This window comes from Pelodiscus sinensis, chromosome 17 (assembly GCF_049634645.1).
Source record: "Pelodiscus sinensis isolate JC-2024 chromosome 17, ASM4963464v1, whole genome shotgun sequence".
NCBI classification, from domain to species: domain Eukaryota; kingdom Metazoa; phylum Chordata; order Testudines; family Trionychidae; genus Pelodiscus; species Pelodiscus sinensis.
Genome location: NC_134727.1, coordinates 16,690,648 through 16,712,768, shown reverse-complemented (window position 1 = coordinate 16,712,768; position 22,121 = coordinate 16,690,648). Strand labels below are relative to the sequence as shown.

The 22,121-nt window shown below is 50.2% G+C and overlaps 1 protein-coding gene and 1 long non-coding RNA gene across 14 annotated transcripts in view; one reads left to right on the top strand and one right to left on the bottom strand.

The window, feature by feature from the left end:
* Positions 1 to 22,121, top strand: part of ABLIM3 (actin binding LIM protein family member 3) — a 120,590-nt gene that overhangs the window by 93,255 nt on the left and 5,214 nt on the right. For 5 of the 13 annotated variants that reach the window (XM_075900230.1, XM_075900228.1, XM_075900229.1 and 2 more), the window contains 11 exons: positions 2,734 to 2,792; positions 4,294 to 4,365; positions 4,908 to 5,063; positions 7,726 to 7,755; positions 8,758 to 8,887; positions 9,851 to 9,949; positions 11,858 to 11,908; positions 15,443 to 15,577; positions 15,909 to 15,973; positions 16,672 to 16,819; positions 21,396 to 21,425. In XM_075900230.1, the coding sequence (XP_075756345.1) occupies positions 2,734 to 2,792; positions 4,294 to 4,365; positions 4,908 to 5,063; positions 7,726 to 7,755; positions 8,758 to 8,887; positions 9,851 to 9,949; positions 11,858 to 11,908; positions 15,443 to 15,577; positions 15,909 to 15,973; positions 16,672 to 16,819; positions 21,396 to 21,425 (975 nt within the window). Of the gene's footprint in view, positions 1 to 2,733; positions 2,793 to 4,293; positions 4,366 to 4,907; positions 5,064 to 7,725; positions 7,756 to 8,757; positions 8,888 to 9,850; positions 9,950 to 10,316; positions 10,400 to 11,857; positions 11,909 to 15,442; positions 15,578 to 15,908; positions 15,974 to 16,671; positions 16,820 to 21,395; positions 21,426 to 22,121 lie in introns of those variants that run through there. The other 8 variants (XM_075900237.1, XM_075900236.1, XM_075900231.1 and 5 more) reach the window with 8 other exon arrangements.
* Positions 11,757 to 16,143, bottom strand: LOC112543853 (uncharacterized). The gene is made up of 3 exons (XR_003087123.2): positions 16,007 to 16,143; positions 15,330 to 15,451; positions 11,757 to 11,894 (listed from the first exon to the last, which is right to left on the bottom strand). It is a non-coding gene; the product is annotated as an uncharacterized LOC112543853 (long non-coding RNA).

Below are 22,121 nucleotides of genomic sequence, written 5' to 3'. Positions count from 1 at the left end.
CAAACCCAAGCTCCTGTCTCCTCATTTTGGGCTTCACAAGGATGCAGCTCTCTCCTGGCACAACAGTTGCTTTCACCAGTCATGTTGGAGAACACAACTCAACAGTCATCTCATTATGTGAATTGTTCCTTCCTTCCCGGTGGGGGGAGGGAGTGACTAAGCACACCCGCGAAAGCCCTCAGTCCTGCCATCACTCCACCCTCTCCCGCTCAGTGAGTCTGGAAATGCTATAGATTCAAGGCCAGGAGGGATTGCTGTGATCATAGTCCGACCTGTATAGCGCAGGCCACACAACTTCCCCAGAATAATTCCTAATCAGAGCATGTCTTTAAGTGCAGAGGAGGGAGTTCTCAGGGGCCTGAGTGCATTTTCCTGGAGGAGAAATTGTCCCTCCTGTCCAACATATTACCTTCATCCGTGCTGCTGGAACATGCCTGTGCATGCCTTTGTCCAGCACCCATTGGAACACAAGACATTGGGCAGGTGTGGGAATTCCCAGCCATGGCTAAAGAGCCACTAGCTAGGAACTTTTGTGACCTCCAGCACTGTCGTGTCTAGCGCACGTCTTGCTGTTCAGGGGTTAGCCCTCGCCATCCACCGCTTTGCAGCAGGGGAGGCTGAAGCACAAAGAGAACAGAACCAGCATTTTCAAAATTTGCCACAGGTTTTGGGTGCCCAAGTTGAGAAACAGATACACACCATCACTGGCATCTTTTGATTTAAGGAATGCATTTGATATCTCCCAGCATGCTTGGAAACTGAACCCTGATCTCTCAGGTCCCACTCCAGGGCCTTAATCAGAAAACCAACCCTCCTCTATTTCCAGGTTCTGCTGAGTGTGGCACTGAAGGGGTTACGCCATACAGCACAGGCAGCTGGGTAGGCTGGTTTCAGCAAGAAGGAAATAAATAATTGGGTCTCTAGATATGTTCATCCCTCACCCGAAGCTGCCTTTGGGGCTATTTACAGCTTTGAGCGAGGGTGTATTTTCGCTTTAGTAGTCTGCAGCTGCCTGTCCCCCTGAGTCATTAATAACCCCATAGGTCTGTGGGGTAATTGCAGGGCTGGGTCCCTCCTGCCCCCGCATGGCAGGATTTGTGACAGGAGCCCTCTGCTGGGGGCTGACTGACTCCTCTGTGAGATGCTAATCATGAATGTGAGGGAGTGGTTGTGCCATTAGTGTCATGCTGCAGTGTCAGCCAGCACACTCCCAGAAGGGTGCCACATATTTGGCATGGAGGGAGGGGCATTTTATGAAAGCTCTACACCATGCTCTACCCCATTCCTGACTGGTCACCGCTGCTATGGCATCCAGGGGCCCAAAAAGTGACACCCAAGAATGGGTGGAGGGAGACAAGTGGGCTGGTTTTCTGCCATTGACAATTTGTGAACCTAGACTGTTGGATGGATTGTGTTGGGTGCATGCACAATCTCACCTTGACTCTGACCTGGAATTCCCTAGGGGCTGTTTCCTGACCTTACAGGTGAACGTCAACCGTTACCTGCCCAGACCTGAGTTCAAGATTCTGTGTTACCCCAGGAACAGCTGGTTGGAACATAACCAGGCCACCTAAAGCAGGGATGGGGTAGGACAGTGCTCCTCTGTTTCCAAGAAAAGCACAAAATCCTGAACTTGGGTCCTGGTAGGTAGATAAAGGGTGAATGGACTTTCCAGTCAAGGTTTGTTTTTTCTGTAAGTTTCTACCTGCAAATTTGAAAGTTTATTTTTAAATAATCTGTTCCTTCACTTCTGAGGGGAGTTATGTTCCTACAGATTTGTCTGGCATTGGGCTGATGGTGTCTTTGTGTGGGTAGGTAGATAGACGACTGTTAAATTAAACAGTGAATGGCTTCTGTAGCCAAGAGAACAGAGGAGTCTGTGAACATATGTTGACCTTTACCAGCCAGTAATCATAGGCTTTAGGAGCTAAGGAGATGACAGTGTTCAATTTGTCTGTCTTACCCAAAGTTTCACCTCACTTAAAAACTATTTGCTTACAAAATTAGACATAAAAATACAAAAGTGACACAGCACACTAGTCTGGAAAAATTGCTTACGTTCTCATTTTACCATATACTTATAAAATAAATCAATTGGAATATAAATTTTGTACTTACATTTCAACGTCTAAAGTCTAGAAGGGGTAGGACGTGTTAATCTGTGACTTTAAAAACATCACATAGTCCTGTGGCACCTTGGAGACTAACAAATATACAGGATCACGAGCTTTTGTGTGTAAAACCCACTTCATCAGATGAGTTGGAGTGGAAAACTCCACTCCACTTATCTGATTAAGTGGGTTTTATGCTCATCATTTCAGTGTATAGGTTATAAAGCAGCATAAACAAGTTATTGTCTGTATGAGATTTTAAGTTATACTGACTTTGCTAGTACTTTTCATGTAGCCTATTGTAAAACAAGGAAAATATCTAGATAAGTTACGTCTCTTGGTTAAGAACCACTGATCTATCCACTGACTTGGGTGTCTCCAGCTGCTAAGGGTGTCTTCACTTCCAAGAGCCCCAGAACTGGATCAGCTCAAGGTGCTCCAGACCAGGACTGGGAATTCTCATCAGAGCTATAAGGTTCCAGGATAGTCTAGTGGGGGCAGTTGTATTGCAGGATTGAAGTGCATTCAGGTCCAAAATTAAGCTAACTGGGTGTGCTGGGAGTGGAAGTTCGGTCTTTTCAGTGGAGAGTTGAAAGTTCTCTGCTCTTCTTCTGGCTTTCAGGTTCTGAAGTGTGGCACCCGATCTGCAAACAGGCAGCAAGAGCAGAGAAGAAATTGAAGGTAAGCTAGAACATCAGAGGTTCGTGATGGAGTTTTTGTGACAGATGGCTGGACCAGAAGCACACTCTAGTGTGCCTCCAAGACAAGCAGACATCTCTGAAAGTGCCCCTGAGTGATCTGTTTCCTGGCTGAAAATGAATCATGGTGGAGATTGCCAAACTGAGGGGACCTGCTGTACCAAAAACACTGCAAGACCCTGGTGCAAGAGTCAGCATGTTCTCAGCCTCCAGCTTTCCAAAGGGTCCTCAGCCCAGAACTTTGAGGACTCCCTCCTGCCTCAGAGGTTTTGCATTGCAGCCATCTTCCTTCTGGGAGTCATGAGCAAGACTCCACTTGGAGAGTAGCTGGAGCTCTGTAAATGTCTGCATGGTGCTGTTGAACAGTGTGAGGAGGCATCCCTTCCTATACTGCATATACTACTTCCTCCTCCCTGCAGGGGGCCACTCCCAGCACACAGAGTCAAAGACCAGGCAGACTTTGTGCTTTGTTGGGTGGGAATTTGTTCCTATTGTTGAACTGTAGGTAGACACAAACATGGGATTGCTTTAGGCCACGAGAACACTCACCATATGGTCCATCAAAGCTGCCAACCCTTGCCTCCCTTGTAATATCAGAATAATCCAGATCAGCCCCTTGCTTCCCTGCTGTCTCAATGACAGCTTCACTGCCACACTGCTGGGTGCACACTGCTGTAAAGTATCTTTTCACCCTGCTGGAAAGTCTGATTACCTAGCCTGCTCAACCCCCGTTTTGCTGTGCTGTTCAGAAGATTCAGTAAACATTGGGAGGCCTTTGTCCATGTGCCATGGCCTCTGGCGAGGCTGCTGGCCATGCTCACAGCCCTCAGCTGCAAATTGAACATGCATTGTTGACTGTCATGCAAAATGCCAGAGAAATGCCTGACTAAACCATTGACTGACAGGCAGTGGCCATGGGTGGGTTGAAGGATTGAAATCATCACTAGAAACAAACTTTGGAGGTAAACCCACACATTTTAGCAGTCCTTCTCCCTCTAGTTTTTTCTCCCTTCCAAGCCTTGCCTCAAGTCTTCCACAGCCTGGTATTGTACTTCCTGCTGCTCTGGTCAGTTAGCATTAGATACAACTAACAGCTGCTTGGGTGTCTGCAACCAGCAGTCAAGGTGCTATATGTCTTTCAAAATCCTGTGCAGGGTCTCCCTCTCTTGCTGGATCTGAATTTGGCTACTAAAGTGGCTACACATTTTGGACTATGCAAACACAGACAGAATGCCAAGATACAACCACCAGAGTGACTGGTGGGAATACAGAACTGGGCAGTTTAACAGGGTTGGAATTTGGGGGTGCTGTCCTTCCCCTGGAGTTAGTGGGAAACATTCAGCCCTGAACTAAGCACGTGAAATTCCATTGACTTCAATGGCATTGTTCCTGCTTACACCAAGGTTGGATTTGGCCCTTCATTGCCATGATTTGAATGATGCCTAGCTTAAGTTTGATCAGTTTGTGTTTTTGTATGTACACAGCACAGAAGAACATCAGAAACCTCCATCTCGCCCCCTGGTTCCAGTATTGGTTCCCCTAACCGAGTCATCTGTGTAAGTATAGCTCTGCTGATGATGAGGGTACATGAGTTGTGCGAGCTGAGTCCCTGATGTTGATGGGGGAAGGGTGCCCCATATGTCCCAGCCAGGAGGCACAGGAGGAGACTCCCCCTGCACTGATCAGGTTGCTGTTCAGGATTGGGAGCAGCGGGTTCCCAGTTCTAATCTGCAGTGCAAGCGGTGTGCACACACAGGACAAGACCAGCCTTGGGATGGTGAAATCCTCCTTGAGTGCTTGCCTGCCTTGCCTTCAGCAGGCCCTCTGGGACAAACATCAGACAGGAGAACTCGGAAGAGTCTTGCCAGGCAGCTCAACACCACAGTCCACTCAGCCCTTTCCCCACCGCTGCCTCTTCTCTCCTGGGAGAGTGTGTGCCTGTCATGAGGACATCTCCTTACCTTTCCCCTTTCCTGTGTGGACACTGTTCTGTTTGCTCTGGTGGGAGCGTCACATTGCCTATTCCAGCCTCCCCTTCCCTTCCTTCTCCTCTTTCTCTTTCTCTATGTCTCTCTGCTTCTCTCTCTCCTTCTCCTAGGCTAAAGTGGATAATGAGATCCTTAATTACAAAGACCTGGCAGCTCTTCCCAAGATTAAAGCCATCTACGAGGTGCAGCGTCCCGACCTCATTTCCTATGAGCCCTATCACAGATACATGTCAGATGAGACGCTGGAGAGATATAGCTATGGGGAGGTACTGAGTCTTGGCACATTCAAACAGGGACATCAGGATCTGATGAGGGTTAATGGAGGGACATTTGTGACTCTGTGGGTGTGAACCCTGAGTTACTCCATTGGCATTGGGAGGGAGGGGGTTTCTTCAGATTTACAGTGAGGAGACCAAGAACAGAATCTGGCCTGGAACATCACCAAGAAGGATTCGAGTCTGTTGTCTGGAAATCCAGAATGAGCCCCGACTGGAGAACTTTGGCCCCAGCCTCCTCCACTGTAAGCCACAAGAATGAGAGGCAGAAAACTGCTAGAGCATCAGTTAGCTACAATCTGATGCTGATGGAGGCCACTAGCGATGGCCATGCCATGTAATCTGAAGGGAGTGTTTTCGGGAGAAAGGTTGCCCCAAGGAAGGGCTCCTCTGGCGAATGTCCCCCAGTGCCTGAGGCCATGACATGAGTGAAGAGATGGGGCGCAGACTGAACAACAGCTCTCCAAGGGGATCACTCTACATACTAGGGATGTTAAGGACTAGGCAACGTGTTGACTATCCAATAAGCAAATGCTTATCAGATAATTGACAGGATAGTTGACTAGTCGCTTCCCCCCCTTGCTGCCTCTATCAGATAGAGGCAGCAAGAGGAGGGGAAGAGCGGGGTGCTTCAAAGTGGCAGCACCACGTGGAGTCCGGGATCAGCTGTGCAGCGCTGCCCCTTTGAAACACCACTGCGGTGTTTCAAAGCGGCAGTGCTACATGGAGCCTGGGGTCAGCTGAGGAGTCCCCAGCTGATCCTGGGCTCCCCCCCCCCCCCAGCATTTCAAGGCGGCAGCTGACCCCAGGCTCCGTGTGCATGCCAGCTTTGAAATGTATAAGAGTCCCTAGCGGGAGCTTTTGTGCATTTTAGAGGAAGCGCTTTTTCTCAGTGGACTCCCAAAGGTTGGTTGGCTTATGAGCCAGCTAAGGCTCACCCCTTGAGGTGCCCTGCAGCAGTGTATGCTGAGAGCTCTGCAGCCTTTCATCCGTCGGAGCTTCAAAGGCTCTCTGGCTAAAGCAGAGAATGCAGGTTGCCACGTCGGGGCCTCCTGTGGACGGCGACGTGACCTGTGACACAGACAGGGATGGCATGCAGCGGCACAGACCTCCAACACCAGGGGACAGCGCAACTGAGACAGCGACAGAATGAAACCATGAGAAGCTGCTGCGCGTCAGATGGCCAGCAACTTGCTGGGCAAAGGGGTGGGCCTTTGGCTTTGGGTGTGTCTGGCTGCATTTGCTGCTTTCTGGTGTAAACCTCTTGAGTTGATGCTATTTCAGACTGTTGCAGAGACAGCCCAGTGCTGCTCCTCTGACCCCTGCAGGAGGTCACAAAGTGGTATTTGACAGTGGGTGTTTCCTGTGAACCCATCAGACTTCACTTAGCCCCCATCTGTTTTCATTCTCCCCATTGAGTCAGTTGCTGCTGTTTCACCAATACCAAGGGAAATATACAAGCTCCTCACAGATAGCCAGACATTCACAGCAGCAGAAATCCCTGGAGCTTCCCAGTTCAGCCTGTTCCTTCTCATCCTCTGAGGGCATTTCCCCTTCCCTCCCCATCTGTGCAGCTCAGCTATGATGCCACCATTTCTATATGAAGCTAGGGATGAAACTCAGAAAGGCAGGAGAGAGGAGAAATCCTCTCTGAACCCTAGGACTCTAGGCTGGCAAGAGCAAGGCTCTCTTGGGCTTACCTTTGTATCTGGAGTTTTGGTACAAGCATGCAGAGCCAGGCACTCTGGGTACGGCTAGACTGTGGGCGGGAGGGGTTCGGAACACCGGAGATATTCCAAAAAAACCTCCACCGCATCCAGGGAGCACATTTGCTCTCCCGCTTTTTTTGTGGAAGAGAAAACGTGCTCTTTTGGAAGCCCCAGTATTCCTCATTCTATGAGGAAGAAGGGGGCTTTCAAAAGAGGGTTTTTTTTCCGAAATTTGGCCCAGTCTAGATGGGCCAAATTTCGGAAAAGCCTCTTCCAATAAAGTATCAGAAAAAGATATGCAAATGTGGAGTGCATTTTGCGTAGATTTTTCCAGTAGATCCTCACAGTCTAGACATACCCTCTGGGAACAGGTGAGATTCCATCCACACAAGCAGGGGAGGGGTTGGTTGAGGGGCTTCAAGGGGTGGTTGTTTCAGTTGTTTTCAAACTGGGAAAGCCAAGCTCGGAAGGCTTCCCTTCCTTCCTATGCTTGAAGTCACGGTGTACCTGTCACGAGGGAAATCCCAGCACTGCCGTGGGAGGGCCTTCCTGCCGGCTCCAGTGATGGGAACGAGGGATATTCTTGAAAGAAGCTAAAGAATTCCCCCAAACACTTTCTTCCTGCTCCAGGAGATGGGGGAGAAATGAGTTGCTCCCGTGAGTTCCTCTTCCAGGCACTGGCTGGATGGGATCAAAGCAGATTCTGTGCTCTCCAGCCTGTGCTCAGAGTGGAGGTGGAGGGACAGGCTGCTATTTATGCCCACTCTCCCCACATGGAGCCTTCTCTCCCACAGGCTTCCGTGAGTACCTGACAGTACTAAGGAAGTTCTAGTTTCACTGAGAGGGCTGTAATTTTGAGCAGATGAAATGCTGTGTGGCCCATTAATCATATCCCCTTTCTCTCTTCTCTCCCTCCTGCACTGCAACGGGGTCCCCTCCCCCAGTCCCTTGGAACGCTGTCTCCATATTCTCAGGTGCGTACACTGTGCTCCTCTGGGGCTGCAGGGCTGGCAGTGGGTGGGACCTGCCTGGACCCATAACAGGAGGATGTGGCCTGAGAATAGGGGCTCTGAATGGTCACAGCTGCTGGGCAGAATCCCTTCTTAGTGTGGCGTCGCTGAGGTCAGTGGAATTACACAGGAAGTGAATCTGCCGTGTGATGCAAAAGTAGAATTTATAATGGAAATCGCTTCCTTCAAGTTAGGACTGGGGTGCCAGCCCTGCAGGCCCACCAGGCTTGCCTGAAGCTACAGTGCTGGGGCGCAGGGCCAGTGTGCTCAGCCGGCGTGTAAGGGGGGAGAGGTGTGGCACACAAAAGCCAACCTCCCAATTGCATCTTGGAGAAATGTTGACAGATTCTGGAGAGAGCTGCACCCAGCCCTCCGTGGCCAAAGCAGGGGGGAGGTGTCTCTTTGGGGGACAGTGTCAGGTGAGCCAACGGAATTCTCCTGGCACCAAGAGAGTCCCGTCACTAGGGAACAGGAATTTGGTGTTTCTCAGAGGCTCTGCTTGCAAAGATCCGTTGCGGGGGGGGGGGGGAGGGAGGGGCACCTGACTCCAGTCAGCTACTGCTGTTGAGCCCCACATGTGCTGAGAGGAGCAGAGCTCACATGGGAGATGCGAGACTTGTCTCTAAGTGCTGGATGGCTGCTTTGCACTGCGCACCCATTCCCCAGCCACACATACCGGTGCACAAGCCAGCTCACCACACCCACTGCACCTTTTCCTCGTGAAAGCTCTACGCTGTCCCAGCTGAATCCCTGGCTGACGTGGGGGGATGGGACATTTTCCTAAAGGAAAAAGACCCTGAAATAGGCTTCTGCTGCCCATGCAAACACCTTCCTGCACTCTGTGATTCCTTGATGAGGCACATGCCCCAGGAGCCTCACTTCAACTGTCTCCATGCCCCGGAGCCCAAGGCACATGTGCCTTCTCTGACTCTTGCCCTTTATTCACCTCTCCTTTTACCCATCCAGGATATCTATGAAAGTATTGACATACGGCAGAGACGGGCTTCCAGCCCGGGCTACATCGACTCCCCCACCTACAGCCGCCAGGGCATGTCTCCCACCATCCCACGCTCCCCACATCATTACTACCGCTCAGGTAAGGACACTGGCCATCCCCAGGCCTGGCCCAGGTTAAAACAGTCAGCCAACAGCCACATGCTGGGGTCACAAGGACACACACACTTCTCCCTGTTGCCTCAGCCATCCCTTTGGCAGCAGCGCAGGTCATGGTGGGGAATCCTGACTGAACAAGGAGGAGTTAAGTTCGACAGTGCCTGCAGGATGCTGCGAGGTATGTGCCCTAGACAGTGGAGAGACCTTGTTTTGGCTGCCTCATGCACAATCCAGTTCAGCTAATGCCACTTCCCAGGACAGCCCTCCTGTCTCATAACCGACTCAGTCACAGCATGGCCCCATCGCTACAGAAAGTCCAAGATGGTGGCTCCACGCCGGCACTTGAGCTCAAGGCGCAGATGATGCTCAGCTTGCTTCTCCTGGGCAGTGAAGGATACATCTGTCAACGCTGGGGGTGAACGCCTTATACATACGTGGGCTAGCACATCTTCGGGGGATGAAGAAGAACACAGCTGGACCTTAAAATCTATGGGGCTGTGGGCAGTGGGCAGGAAAACCTGGAGAGAAATGAGTCTGGAAGACTTGCCCTTTGCTGGGTCTCCCCCCATGTTGTTCGGTGAGACTCCAGACCTTGCAACTAAAGCTTATAGCACAATCCCCGTCAAGGACTTTGCCATGCCAGTGAGAATGCCAGAGAAATTCTGGACAGGAGTTTGGGGCCCCTGCAACAGGTTCTGGGGTAGGCCCCTGAACAGCATGCACCTGTGGATTTTCCTCCAGTTCCTGCCTATCCCTGCCTGTAAACCCTGAGTTCCTCCCTCACAACAGTGTGTCAGAAACCCCACCCCCAACCATACCTCTCTCGCCAGCCATTGACTCACAGGTGGTTTGCTGCTCTTCTAACATGGCTGCATTTAATACTAGTTTTCTTCTGCCTCTTGTTCTCTCTCAATCACGCTCACTCCCTCTGATCCGCGCTTTCCAGGCACAGAGAGTGGGCGCAGCTCCCCCTACTATAGCCAGTTAGATGTGAGGTCTTCTACTCCAACCTCATACCAAGCGCCCAAGCATTTCCACATTCCAGGTAGGATCTGGAGACCCCAGGCCTGTGGGGAGCACTGTGTCTGTTGCATGCATGCATGTGCTATATGTGTGTATCGCATGAGTGGCACCACTGCCTGCCTAGAATCAGCTAGCAGCAGCAGGACACATCACATGATAGTGGCCATCCATAAACAGGACCTGCAGCTTTAACCCCACCTAAACTTCCCATTGTCCAGAGTCTGCTTTAACCTCTCCTGCCATTCCCCACTGCCTCCTAGTGAAATACCCTGCAAGGACTCTGCCCTCCCTTCCCCAGAGGACCACAAGGCAAAGCTTTTCTGATTAGAAGCTTTTCTACACCCATTCTTTACAGCTGATTTATTTTATACTCCTCCTACTCCCCCTAGGGCCTGGTGCACCCTTCCCCCAGAGTCTTCTGGGCTTGCCAGATGGCTGCTCCCCTCCAGCAGGGACTCCAGGGGGCCACCAGGTAAGGCCCACTGCCCCCTCAGTCCATCCACAGATCTTCAGCGGGGTTGGGAGGGAAACAAGGCCCTGTTCCCCTGTTTTTCAGGATAAACAATAGGTTGCAATAAGGCACTCGCTGCCCTCCCGGCTGCAATCACAGAGACTGACTGGACCATTCGTCAGTTCAAAAACTCATGACTCAGCCCATGCAAAACAAACCAACCCTAATGAGTTCAAGGGACATTTGACCTGTCCCCCTTCCAAAGACGTTTCTCTGGCTCTCAAGTGCACCTTTGAGATGGGCCTGAACCCAACCCCAGACTTGGGTGGTGGGATGCAGACTGTGAACATACTTTCCTTATAGTGCAGTGAGTTCTTTTCTCTAGCGTGGGCCGAGCTGGTGAACTGAAACCAAAGGCACCAGATTTTGGTTGAGGTGTTCAAAAAATCCAGGCCATGTTTAGTATGCACATACATAGTCCAGAATTAGCATCTCTCAGGGCGGACACCAACAGTCTGGATTGGAGCTTCAGCCTCTTCCTCATGCTCACCCATGTTACCAATCCATGGTCACAGGCACCACCATAAGGACTAGCTCTATGCACATCTACAGGTCCCATCCTTCTGCAATGGCCCTATCTTGACCCTCTCCCTGTCCCGCCACCCCACCGCCACAGCTATGTTATGTGTGCTGACTGGAGTTCCTCTGCCCCCTTGCTGATGTCTGCTATGGATGGCCCCATCCCTTCTCCGGCAGCTCAGCTGGTAGGCCCTAGTGCTGGTAGGATAACTATAGGTACAGTTCAAGTAGCTTCCCCTTCGCATCTAGATCTGTTTCTCCCTTGCTGAAAGAGGCTTTGGCTGATGTTGGTTTGCTTTCAGGTGAATCATGGATCATTCTTTTAGATGCTTATGCCCCAAGAAATAATCTCCCTCTTGTAAATCCTTCAATAAGGGTGGACCATTGGGGTACCCCATAGAGGTACCCCCAGATCCTGGACTTCCAGGTGTCCCCTCTCCTTCTTCCCCTTCCCCCCGTCTGAGAAGAGCCCACAGTGGGAACAGGAAGGAGAAGCATCTACTATTTTGTCAATGCATGATGTTAACACTGAGCATGCTCACTGCATGTCCTCTAGCACACACACACTCTCTCTACACTAGGGTTTTCTATAGCACCCATCACCTAGTAACTGGGTGCTTAGTTTCCAAAACAGGTTTAATCCCCTTTCAAGCTAAACCAGGCCCTGGTCCATCTTTGATGAAATGCCTTGGAAGTAGGTTGCTTTTTTTTTTTTTTTTAAAGATCCATGGAGGTGAAAAATGTTGAACCTAACAGATGAGTGACTGGGGGGTTTGCATCTCCTCTTCCATGTCCTCTCCATATCACTGCTCCCAGCAAACACAAACTGACTTCCATATCCTTTCTCTTTCTTTTCTTTTCCTCTCTCTCTCTCTCTCTCTCTCTCTTGTTTACCTCCAGCTGCCGCAGAGAGTAACATCTACCGGAAACCCCCCATCTATAAACGACACGGTATAGTCTGAGTGTTGCTTTGGGGTGATTGCCAATTACTTAATAGTCCTGACTTTGGAAGGGCCAAACAAAGATTAGAGACCAGCTTCACTGCTGAATAATTCCTTGGGCTGGGACTTACATTGGTATGAAACCGAGATAAGATTAATCTAGAATATTGGGACTGATATCTTTAGACAGAGAGTCAGGCCAAGAAAAAAGGCTGGAGGTGTTGGCAATGGATGGGGCTGTTCTCCTTCAGCCATGGGACTTAGTGAGGCACAAAGCTGTGAGATTCCTCATCGCCTTCAGCAAAAAGCCCAGGAGGTGGGAGTGAGCTGTTGAGTGGCATGAGAGCACTAGCAGCTCACCTGTCACATGGGGGTTCAATCCCTTCCTCAAATACAACCCCAGGTTGGATATGTGTCTCCAGTGCACAACAGTTGCCAAAGATGGGAAGCAGGTGCTGAAGGACAGGACTGAGGGATGGCATCAGGGCCTGGGTGGGAAAAATAAAACTGGCATGGAAGGGCGCTGCAGGTCAAGAGCCTGAAGGCATTAATATGAAAGCACATAGCAGGGGTGCTGCTGGTCAGGGGCGGGTTGCCCTGGCAGAGCTGTGAGGAGAGAGGAGTGACCAGTATGTGGGCATTTTTTTACACTAGTAATATAAAATAGCTGGAAAAAACTAAAAAGGGAATCCCAAACTCATGAACACCTCCAACCGTCCCAGGTGCACATTATAGATTGAAAGAGACTAGTGATAACCGGCAGAAAGTGATCCAGTGAGTGTTGGGGCTGTGTGGGTGGGGGATGTCTGGAGAGGTGGCCTGCAGGCCCCTGGCACCAGCCATGCCCTTGTTGAGAAGGACTTGTTGTGTGCTCACAACTTGCTTCACTGTGTAGACGTAACAGCTTTCCCCGTGAAACCGTAACTCTGTCTCTCCTTTCTCTCTCTGTGCGTCTCCTCTGTCCTGTCTGCCTAACACCCCTAATGCCCTCTGCTGGCTGGCTGCACCCCTCCATGCTGTAAGTAGCTGCCTTTACCATGTTCCTTGACATGACTCCTGGTATGTTACTGAGGGGCTCTGAGCACTCTTAGCAGGCCAGGACTTGAGGAAGAGTTTGGCCCTGTCTCTCTTGGGCTCACCATAAACCAAGATGGCAGTCTTCCTGCAGGGGCTTCCTCACATGCGTTATGAGGAAGAGACTACTTCTGAAAAGGCAGCCATTTTGTTTTCTTAATGGTGGAGCGGGACCCTCATAAGTACAGCCCTACCAAATTCACAGCCGTGCAAAATGCATCACGGACTGTGAAATTTGGTGTCTTCCTGTGAAATCTGGCCTTTAGTTTGCTTTTACCCTATGCTGTACAGATTTCACAGGGGAGAGCAGCGTTTCTTAAATTGGGGGGCCTGACCCAAAAGAGAATTGCAGGGGGAACAAAAGGTTATTTGAGGAGGGCCACAGTATAGCTACCTTTACTTCTGTGCTGCCTTGAGAGCTGGGCAACTGGAGAGCCAGAGTTGTAATGTGCCAAGCTTTGAAGGCAGTATCCTGCCAGCAGCCAGAGAGTGGTAGCTGCTGACTAAGGGCCTAGTTCTGCAGGCAGCAGCGCAGAAGGAAAGGTTGCAGCAGCATGTTATGCTTTCCTTCTCTGCTGCTGCTGGCAATAGCTCTGCCTTCGGAGCGCGATTCCTGGCCAGCAGCCACCACTTTCCAGTTGAAGTAAGGGTAGTAATACCACATCCCCATACAATAACCTAGTGACTGCCACACAGCTCCTTTTTGTGCCAGGACCCCTATTCTGACAACACCATGACATTTCAGAATTAAATATCTGAAATCTTGAAATTTACCATTTTAAAAATCCTATGACTGAAATTGACCAAAATGGACCATGAATTTGATAGGCCCCTAGTCATGGGGTTGCCAACTCTGACTGAAGCTATTCCAGGAGATTTTTTTCCCAACACAACGTAATTTCATTAATTGTACTGTAGCTATTAAAAGTCCCAGGTTGCTTTCAAAAGTCACCATGGTGATTCCAGTAGACTCCTGGCCGATGCAGGAGGGTTGTCAAACCCGAGCCTCTGAGCAGTCTGAAGGCAACATAGAGCCCTTGTGTGCAGAGTCATGGCCCCATCCGACTGTTGCTGCGGGCTGTAGTTCTCTAGGCACAGGAGCCGTGGAGCAGTATTCAAGACTAACTGAATATGCATGGGGCTCCCCTCCCGCATACACAACCCGCTGCATCCCTTCCTCACAACCTGGGACTTGCCAACAGCACTTCCTCCCATCCCTTCAAACACACCCTATGGGAAGCTCACTACTTCCTTGTGCCCCTTGCCTCTGGATCTCTGCTCAGACTCCCAGGGCACTTTTACAGCCCTTTTCTGGCAATAACATTGCATTTCTGATGCCAGGTCACCATGGGAGGAAGGAGCAGCTGGTGTCAGTAGCCCTTGTGTTTTCCTTCTTCCTTTGTTGGTGCAGTAGGAAAATTGTAGGTTAAAGAGGAAGAGCAAGATATTAGAACCAGCCAACATCACATGGGCTCTGGATCCGCACCATTCTGGCTGCGACGGTTGTGACTCAGCCTGGCAGCCAAAGGCTCTGCATCATTATGTCATGGCATTTGCATGTCAGAGCCATGGGCTCTGAGCAAGATGCAAGGCAGGGATGGAGCGCCGGTAACAGAACCCTTCAAGTACTTGGCAACCAATTCTGTACAGAGCAGCTGTGTGCAACTGAGCAGGGGGCTGGCTGCTAGTAGCTGCAGGGTTCTGTTCCCAGTTCTACCACTGCCCTGCTGTGTGACCTTCACTTCCCTCTCTGCACCCCTGCTTTGCCATCTGTAGAATGGGGAGGATCCTACTGATTTCCTGGGGTGTCAGGTATAATCAGCAGGCCCACCGACAGGGGAGGGCAAAATGGGTAGTTGCCCCAGGGCCCAGAAATTCTAAAGGGGCCCTTTAAATCACTGCCAAAGTGCCGCTGTGCAGCATGCTCCAGGCAGCTCTAAGGGAGCACTCCAGGCAGCACTGAGGACTGAAGACCTTGCCTCTTCCGGGAGCATGGGGCTGCCCCCCTCACCCTGCCCTGGGGGTCAGTGTGGCTGTCTGCTCCTCTGGTAATCAGATAACGTTTGCCCAATGCTTTGACTACAGACTATTACCAGTCAGGCCAGGAAAGCTCCGTGCCTGGGAGAGAGCTGGCAAGCCACTGGAGAGTGGTGCAGGGGGATATGCCATGTGCCTAGATTGTTCTCCAGGTCCAGCGAGTGACTCTGATCAGGCATGTGACCCATCAGTTTCAGCCAGTCTGCTACCGCCATCATTGTCCTTTGCTCGGCGGACATACTGGGCCCCTTAGGTTCTGGGAAGAAGCACCACGATAACTGTTATCTCCAAAGTGAAGCCCGTTGGGCAGTTATGCTTACTGGAGCTGGGAGGCACGTGGTTGTCTGTGTGGGAGATGCCATGGTGATTCTGACAGCACCTCTTCCAGGGCTTGGCTTTCCTTCCTAAGTCTCACTCTCTGTTGCTTTTGCAGACCATCCACCTGCAGCAACGAAAAGCAAAACCAGCGATGACATTGCACAGTCCTCCAAATACAGCCCAGCCTATTCCCCAGACCCGTACTACCACTCGGAGTCCGAGTACTGGCCTTTCCAAGGTTCACCCAAAGGTAATGCAGGGCACCCAGACCTGCGGCCTACACCACAGGAAGCCCAATAAGGACCTGCACGTATATCATTTTCTGAGAGGAGTTGGCTTTGAGCCCTTGCTCCTCAGGCCAGGCCCAGAGCTGAGGGCATGTAATTTAAATCGAAGGTAGGCAGTGATGGATGATGATGACACATCTAGAACCCTGGGCCTGAAGTCCCCACAGCCTTTGGGCCATTTGCCAGGCACATCCATCCTGGGAACTGTTGCTAACAGTTCCACCAGGGGGCTGCCTCCTGTTTGTATTTGTCCATATTGTGCATCTGATTGGTCCTTATCTTGTCTCCTGGCAGCACCACGAGCCCGCAGATTCTCATCAGGAGGAGAAGAGGATGGGTTTGACCGGGGGATGCACAGGGTGAGTGGCTGCCCCCATCCCTTCCACACCTACCCACTGGCATCTGCTCTCAACTCCTCCCCTGAAAGGGAAACGCAGCAGCAGAGAGGAGAGGGGAGCTAGCAGCAAGGCTGGAGGCCACACGCCCTGGCAGGGATCACAGCAGAAAGCCAGGAAAGACTGCCTTGACCCAGCCTCCTCATTCGGGTACATCTGCCATCTGTCTTTTCCAGACGCTTCTACCTCACAAACGGGTCTTGTGCCATCCATACCCGGGAACCCTCCATTCCAAGCTCAGCCCCTCCCAGAGGAAACTGATGTAATGCAATACCCCACTCAGGCCCGCTTGTTCCTTGCTTCCTTCCTTTCATGGACTTTCTCCTCCCTTGCACAGCCTAATGAGTTTGGCCAAGGACCCTCTCTTATGAAGAGGGTGAAGCTGTTTTATGACGCGGAAGGAGGGTGAAGCTGTTTTATGACGTGGGGGGGGGGCTATTGGACTCACCAGGGGGCACCAACCCCTCATTGCTGGCTGGGTGTTGGCCTGGATGTGAGAACCATAAAGAGGGAGGGCCTTCCCGTCTCTGAATGCCGGAGCAGGAGAGTCCAGCATTAGCAGCATTGTGTGCTGACACCCAGATGTGGCGGTGCTGCCACTGCTGGTTAGAAGAGAACTTCCTGCCTGTGTCTGAAGTGTATTCCTTTCCATCTCCCCTCAGATCCAGAGCGGCATCGGCAGGTTGATCCTGAAGGAAGAGATGAAGGCGCGATCCAATTCCTACGCCGACCCCTGGACGCCACCCCGCAGCTCAGCTGGCAGCAGAGAGGCCCTGCACACAGCCGGATATGAGAGCTCGCTGAATGGCTGTAAGGAATGCCAAAAGCACCAGGCCAGCTGGAGGCTGCTGCTCAGCTCGCACGAGACCAAGAGATTGTGGTTTCTAATTTGTTAAGAGCTGGTTAATACTTTGGGTTGTGAGATTAACAGGCTTGCTCCCCCAATGCCCAGATTTGCACAGACTGGATTATGTGATCCATGCATCCAGCCATGTGAGCATGGAAGGATCTGTGGGGCTGGCCAGTAATCTGTCTTAGCAAGGGGCTATTCTGTGGCCTCAGGGGGAAATGAGTCAGTGGGTCCCAGACCATATGGCCAAACCCCAAAATCAGCCATTGGCTTTGCCATCTCATCGTCCTGCCACATACCATGTTCCCACTTCTACTTCCATCACCAGGGCATGATCTGGTGTGAAGTGTTGGCATGTGGGGAAGGAAGGACACCTGAACCAGAGCCTTTCAACATGGCTGGGGAGATTGGATGTTTGTAAGGGACATAATTTACCCAAGAAATTAGTCTTGTACAATTCTTTCCCTTGATGGCATCATCAGGGAAACATCTCTTCTTTACACATGCCCCTAGGTGCTATGCAAGTCCCAGGGTTTGGTATTTGTGCTTTTTTTTAATGCTTTGGGGAGCCAAAATAACCTCAGATCTTCTAAAGTTTCAGAAGGGATAGCTGTGTTAGTCTGTAACTGAAAAAAACTTTAAAAATAATGAATAGTCTTGAAGCACCTTAGAGACTAACAGAATTTGTAGATGGTAGATAAGCTTTCATGGGCACAACTCACTTCTTCAGATGAATGATGTTATTCCGAAATAACATAGTCCACATCTACACAGCAAACAGTTATTTTGACATCCCTAGAGGTATTTTAAGTCTTGGCTTGACAAAGCCCTGGCCGGGTTGATTTAGTTGGTATTGGTCCTGCCTAGAGCAGGGGGCTGGACTTGATGACCTTCTGAGGTCTCTTCCAGTTCTATGATTCTATGAATGTCGAGCTGGAGGGCTTTTTACTCCAACTCCTGTAACCCTCATTTTGTGAGGAGTAAGGGAAGATGGAGGAAGAGTGCCCTAACTCGTACTTCCTGCTGTGTAGACAGCGAAAAAGCCAAAATAAGCTAGTTCAACTTAAGCTTAAGCTCAATTGACATAGCTCAAATTGAGTAGCTTATTTCTGTTTTAGCCCTGTTGTGTAGGGTGTCTGTGTACCTACATGGTGGAGGGGCTTTTAGGAAAACAGGGCTCATGTTAGTTTGGCCCCATAATTATACCCATGAGGCAAAGAAATGCCCTGTAATAAAAACAAAGACAAATACAGCTCTTGACATTGGAGAGGTTGTCTGAGTTCTCTGATAGTGACTTATCATTGTGTATTAGAGCTAGATCCCGGTGCATACACTCTACCTCATACATACACACTCAGGCTACACCACCAGTTGGGCCCCCTAACAGCACAAGCTGAAGCAGTCTTTTATTAAAGAAAGGGCTTAAATTGCAGTAAGGGAGGTTTAGATTGGACATTAGGAAAACATTCCTGTCAGCATGGTTAAGTACTGGAATAAATTGCTTAGGGAGATTGTAGAAATTATGTTAGTTTGGCCCCATAATTATACCCTGACGTTCTAATGTGTGAAATCAGTGCTTCTTGCGCAAGAACTACGATGCTCCCGCTCAGGAAAAAGCCCTCTTGCGCAATTGTTCTTGTGCAAGAGGCCAGTGTAGACAGGCAACATAAATTTCTTGCGCAAGAAAGGCTGATGGCTAAAATGGCCATCGGAGCTTTCTTGTGCAAGAGAACGTCCACACTGGCAAAGAAGCTTTGCGCAAAAGCACATCTCTTCCGTTAAAAGTATTTGCACAAGATCATGCCAATGTAGACGTAGCCTTAGAGATTTTTAAGAGCAGGTTGGACTAACATCTATCAGGGATAATCTAGATGGTGCTTGGTCCTGCGGTGAGGGCAGGGGACTGGACTTGATGACCTCTTGATGCTCCTTCCAGTTCTAGAATTCTATGACTCTCTGAAATTTCGATAGGCTGCCACATAGTCCCACCTTCCTTTCTGAGGGTGTAAATTCAGGTCTACAAAGGAATTACACACCTGCAATTCCACGAGCTGGTCACTAGATGGCACCATTGAAAATTTGTCAGCTCATCCTCCAATTGGCCTGTTGGTTGGACCAAGTTTCTATAGAGGAGCTCCCTGGTTGATGGAGCTAATGCCTCTGCTTGCTATGTGATCTCAGCAGCCAGTCTCTAGAATCCGGGATATTTCAGGGCTGCCTGGAGGTAGGGTTGCCAGGGAATATAAGGCACGAGGAGGGAGAGGTGCCAGCCCGTGTGCAAGGCCTGCCACTCTGGCTGAGGTCCTGTAATAGCATCGGTTTTCAGAGGGGTGGGCAGGGAGAGAAGGGAGGGAGCAGCAGAGGCAGAACCTGTTGCCACTGTGAACAAACAGATTAGCAACTCTCTATTAGGCTGCGTCTACACTGCAGGGCTTAACTCTGAATAAGCTACGCACATTGAGCTATGTCAGTTGCATATCTTATTTTGAAATGAGTGTCTACACAGCACTTATTTCAAAACAGAACACTCTTCCTTCAACTTCCCTTACTCCCTGTACAATGAGGGTTACAGGAGTCGAAGAAAGAAGTCCTCGAGCTTGACAGTATTTTGACTCTATTTTGAAATAACTGCATGTTGTGTAGACGCAAATGAAGTTATTTCAGACTAGTGCTAGTTATTTTGAAATAGTGTTGCAGTGTAGACATACCCCATATGACCAGAGTAATTGTGGTCTTAAAAGGCAGCTCTGAGCTGCCCAAAACTGCATTCTCCCTTCTGCAGATGGGCAGAGCCACCTCCCTCAGCCCCACTGGCTAAGCCCAAAAGATGTTGCAGGAGCCACTAAAAGTGACATGGAGGACAGGTACTCTCTCACCCCTGCTTTAACGCCCTTGTAGCGCAGCTGTCTGGTTGGAGATAGGATCTAAGCCTCAATAGCTCTGGGTTCTAGTTCCCACTCTGCTACTAACTTATTAGGTGACCCTTTTTCACTCTGTTCCTCTTTTCCATGTCTGTATAATGAGGGGCAAATTGGCAGTCTTTGTAGGCGGTGGGAGGGCTTGTATTGATTTAGATGGAATAAAGGGACAGAGGAGTCAAAGGTATTACCATGACCAGATCTCTGTCCAACATTAGTGTTAAACGAAGTAGAGAGTTTGGTGTACTGAGATGTCAATAAGCCCACTTAGTACCAGGGCAAATACCCTGTTAAAAATCCTTAGTAACTGGTTATTAGCGACAGAAAAAGATGGAAAACTAGTTAAAGCACTTAAAATGACAAGTATTAAATTAAGCTTTTATTTAAGCAACATCCCACATTTACTCCCCACTCCACCCCCCAAAAAAGCCCCACAACCCCTTTGTCTGACAGTCTTTCGGGTGATATGAAAGATAGTCCTAACTGGCCTTGGTAAAGGAGAAGAAGTTAGTTGAGATGACCTCATGCTTTTGTTGTTAAAGTCCAATCCCATTCCCTAAAAAGGCAAGACAAACACAAAGAAAAGCAAGGACCAAAAGTGCAGCTTCTGTTACTGACTTTCACTTGCAACCTCTCTGCTGGAGAGACACAGGCCTGTCACATGGTCTTATCGGCCATTCCGAGACCTGGCAAACTTGTAGCAGCATTGTGCTGTTTAGAGCATTGCTGTTAGCTGCCTCTTTCCAGTCACGGTCTTGGCCAGCTAAACCAGACTCCTGTTAGAAGCTAAAAAAAGAGGGTTAGGAAAAAGAAAAAATAAGGTGGGCAAGGAATAAGACATATCCTGTGGGGAGAGAGAGAGAGAAAGAGTCTCACATTCCAGGTGCTATTTGGGAGCTGGAGCTAATGGAGTCTACAGTGTCATCTGGGTCCAACTCTCTGGCCCAGTCTGACCAGGAAATCTCTCAGGATTAGGACAAAGAAGGTCCAGTGTCCGAGAAGATGGTGGGGTTGGCCATCATGATGGTGAAGCTCTCTCCATTAGCTAATTTTTTTCCAGTGACTTTTATTAAAGACTCCAGCAGGGAGTGACAGCGGGGGGGAATAGCCCATCCTTTCATTATTGTATCCACCAATTAGGTCTAGTTTCTGACATACCAATTTTGGTGCACTGATTTCTGGCTCCACACTTTTCTTATTTATCAAGCATCAGCTTAACCCAGCCCTTGCATTAGATCAATAGGCCTTTGTGTTTAGTGTCTCTCTGGCACAACTCTTCCCATCAAGTTGTGTTGTTACAGGTCACTGTGACCTTTGAAAAACTTCCACTCGCTTGTTACAGCTGAGCTCACAGTTAGGGTACATCTGCAGGCCCAGTAACCACAACAGGCTGGAAGGCTCAGCCCACCAATATTCATAAAGCCTTGGAGATGCTCACCTGCAAGGGGATGTAAAGGGAAATGGAACGTGCCGCCAGAAGCAGAGTGTGCAGTGAGGTTGTCCTTGGTGTGGAAGCAAGGTGGGGAATGCTGATCGTCTTGCCTGGTGGGGCTTATCATCACAATAAATGCCTCTCTGCCTCCAGTGTACTGACTTCCCGCTTCTTTTCTCATTGCAGCTCCCCGGACACATTACCTGGCTGACAGTGGTATGTATATCTTCCTCCTCCCTTCCACCTTGTGCTTCTCTATCTGCAGGCCTTGGGAAAGGGGGGAGAGCAGAGAACCCACAGTGGCTCTGAGGGTAGGCTGGGGCTGGGTCATGGTGTGGCACACTCCAGGCAGTGCTCAGGGCCAGCTGGGTGGGGCCAGGGCTGGGACACACTCCGGCTGGTGCTGTGGACTGACTGCCCCCAGTCCTACCCCTTTCACTTGAGGCTTTGGCCCTTCCGAGAGTGCAGGACCGCTGCCTCCCCACTTTCCCACTAAGCCTGTGGGTCCATCTGTGTGGATCTCCCTGCTGGATGCCAGGAACCCCTGGTGGCTTCCCCACTTCTCAGTTGGGAGTGGAAAGATGAGAAGCCCTGGGCAGCTTCCCCTCTGCTCTTTGCTGGGGCTGGGGAGGTGAGAAGCTTTGAGGGACAACTGAGCTCCAGGCAGGGAGCCGTACAGAGCTGAGAACCCTGGCTCTCTACCCCATCACCTCCCCTCATTGGTTGCTGGCAGCGCTCCTGGTGAGGAGACACACCCCGAACAGGAGGGTAGGGTGGGCTTCAGCTGCAGAGGCTCTAAGTCAACCCAGTCTAGGTAGATAAAGAGTGTAGCATAGACATGCCTTGAGTCTGCTTCCCTCACAGAACATGGCAATATTCCTATGGGCCCCAATCCTCATGGGGATGGGAGGT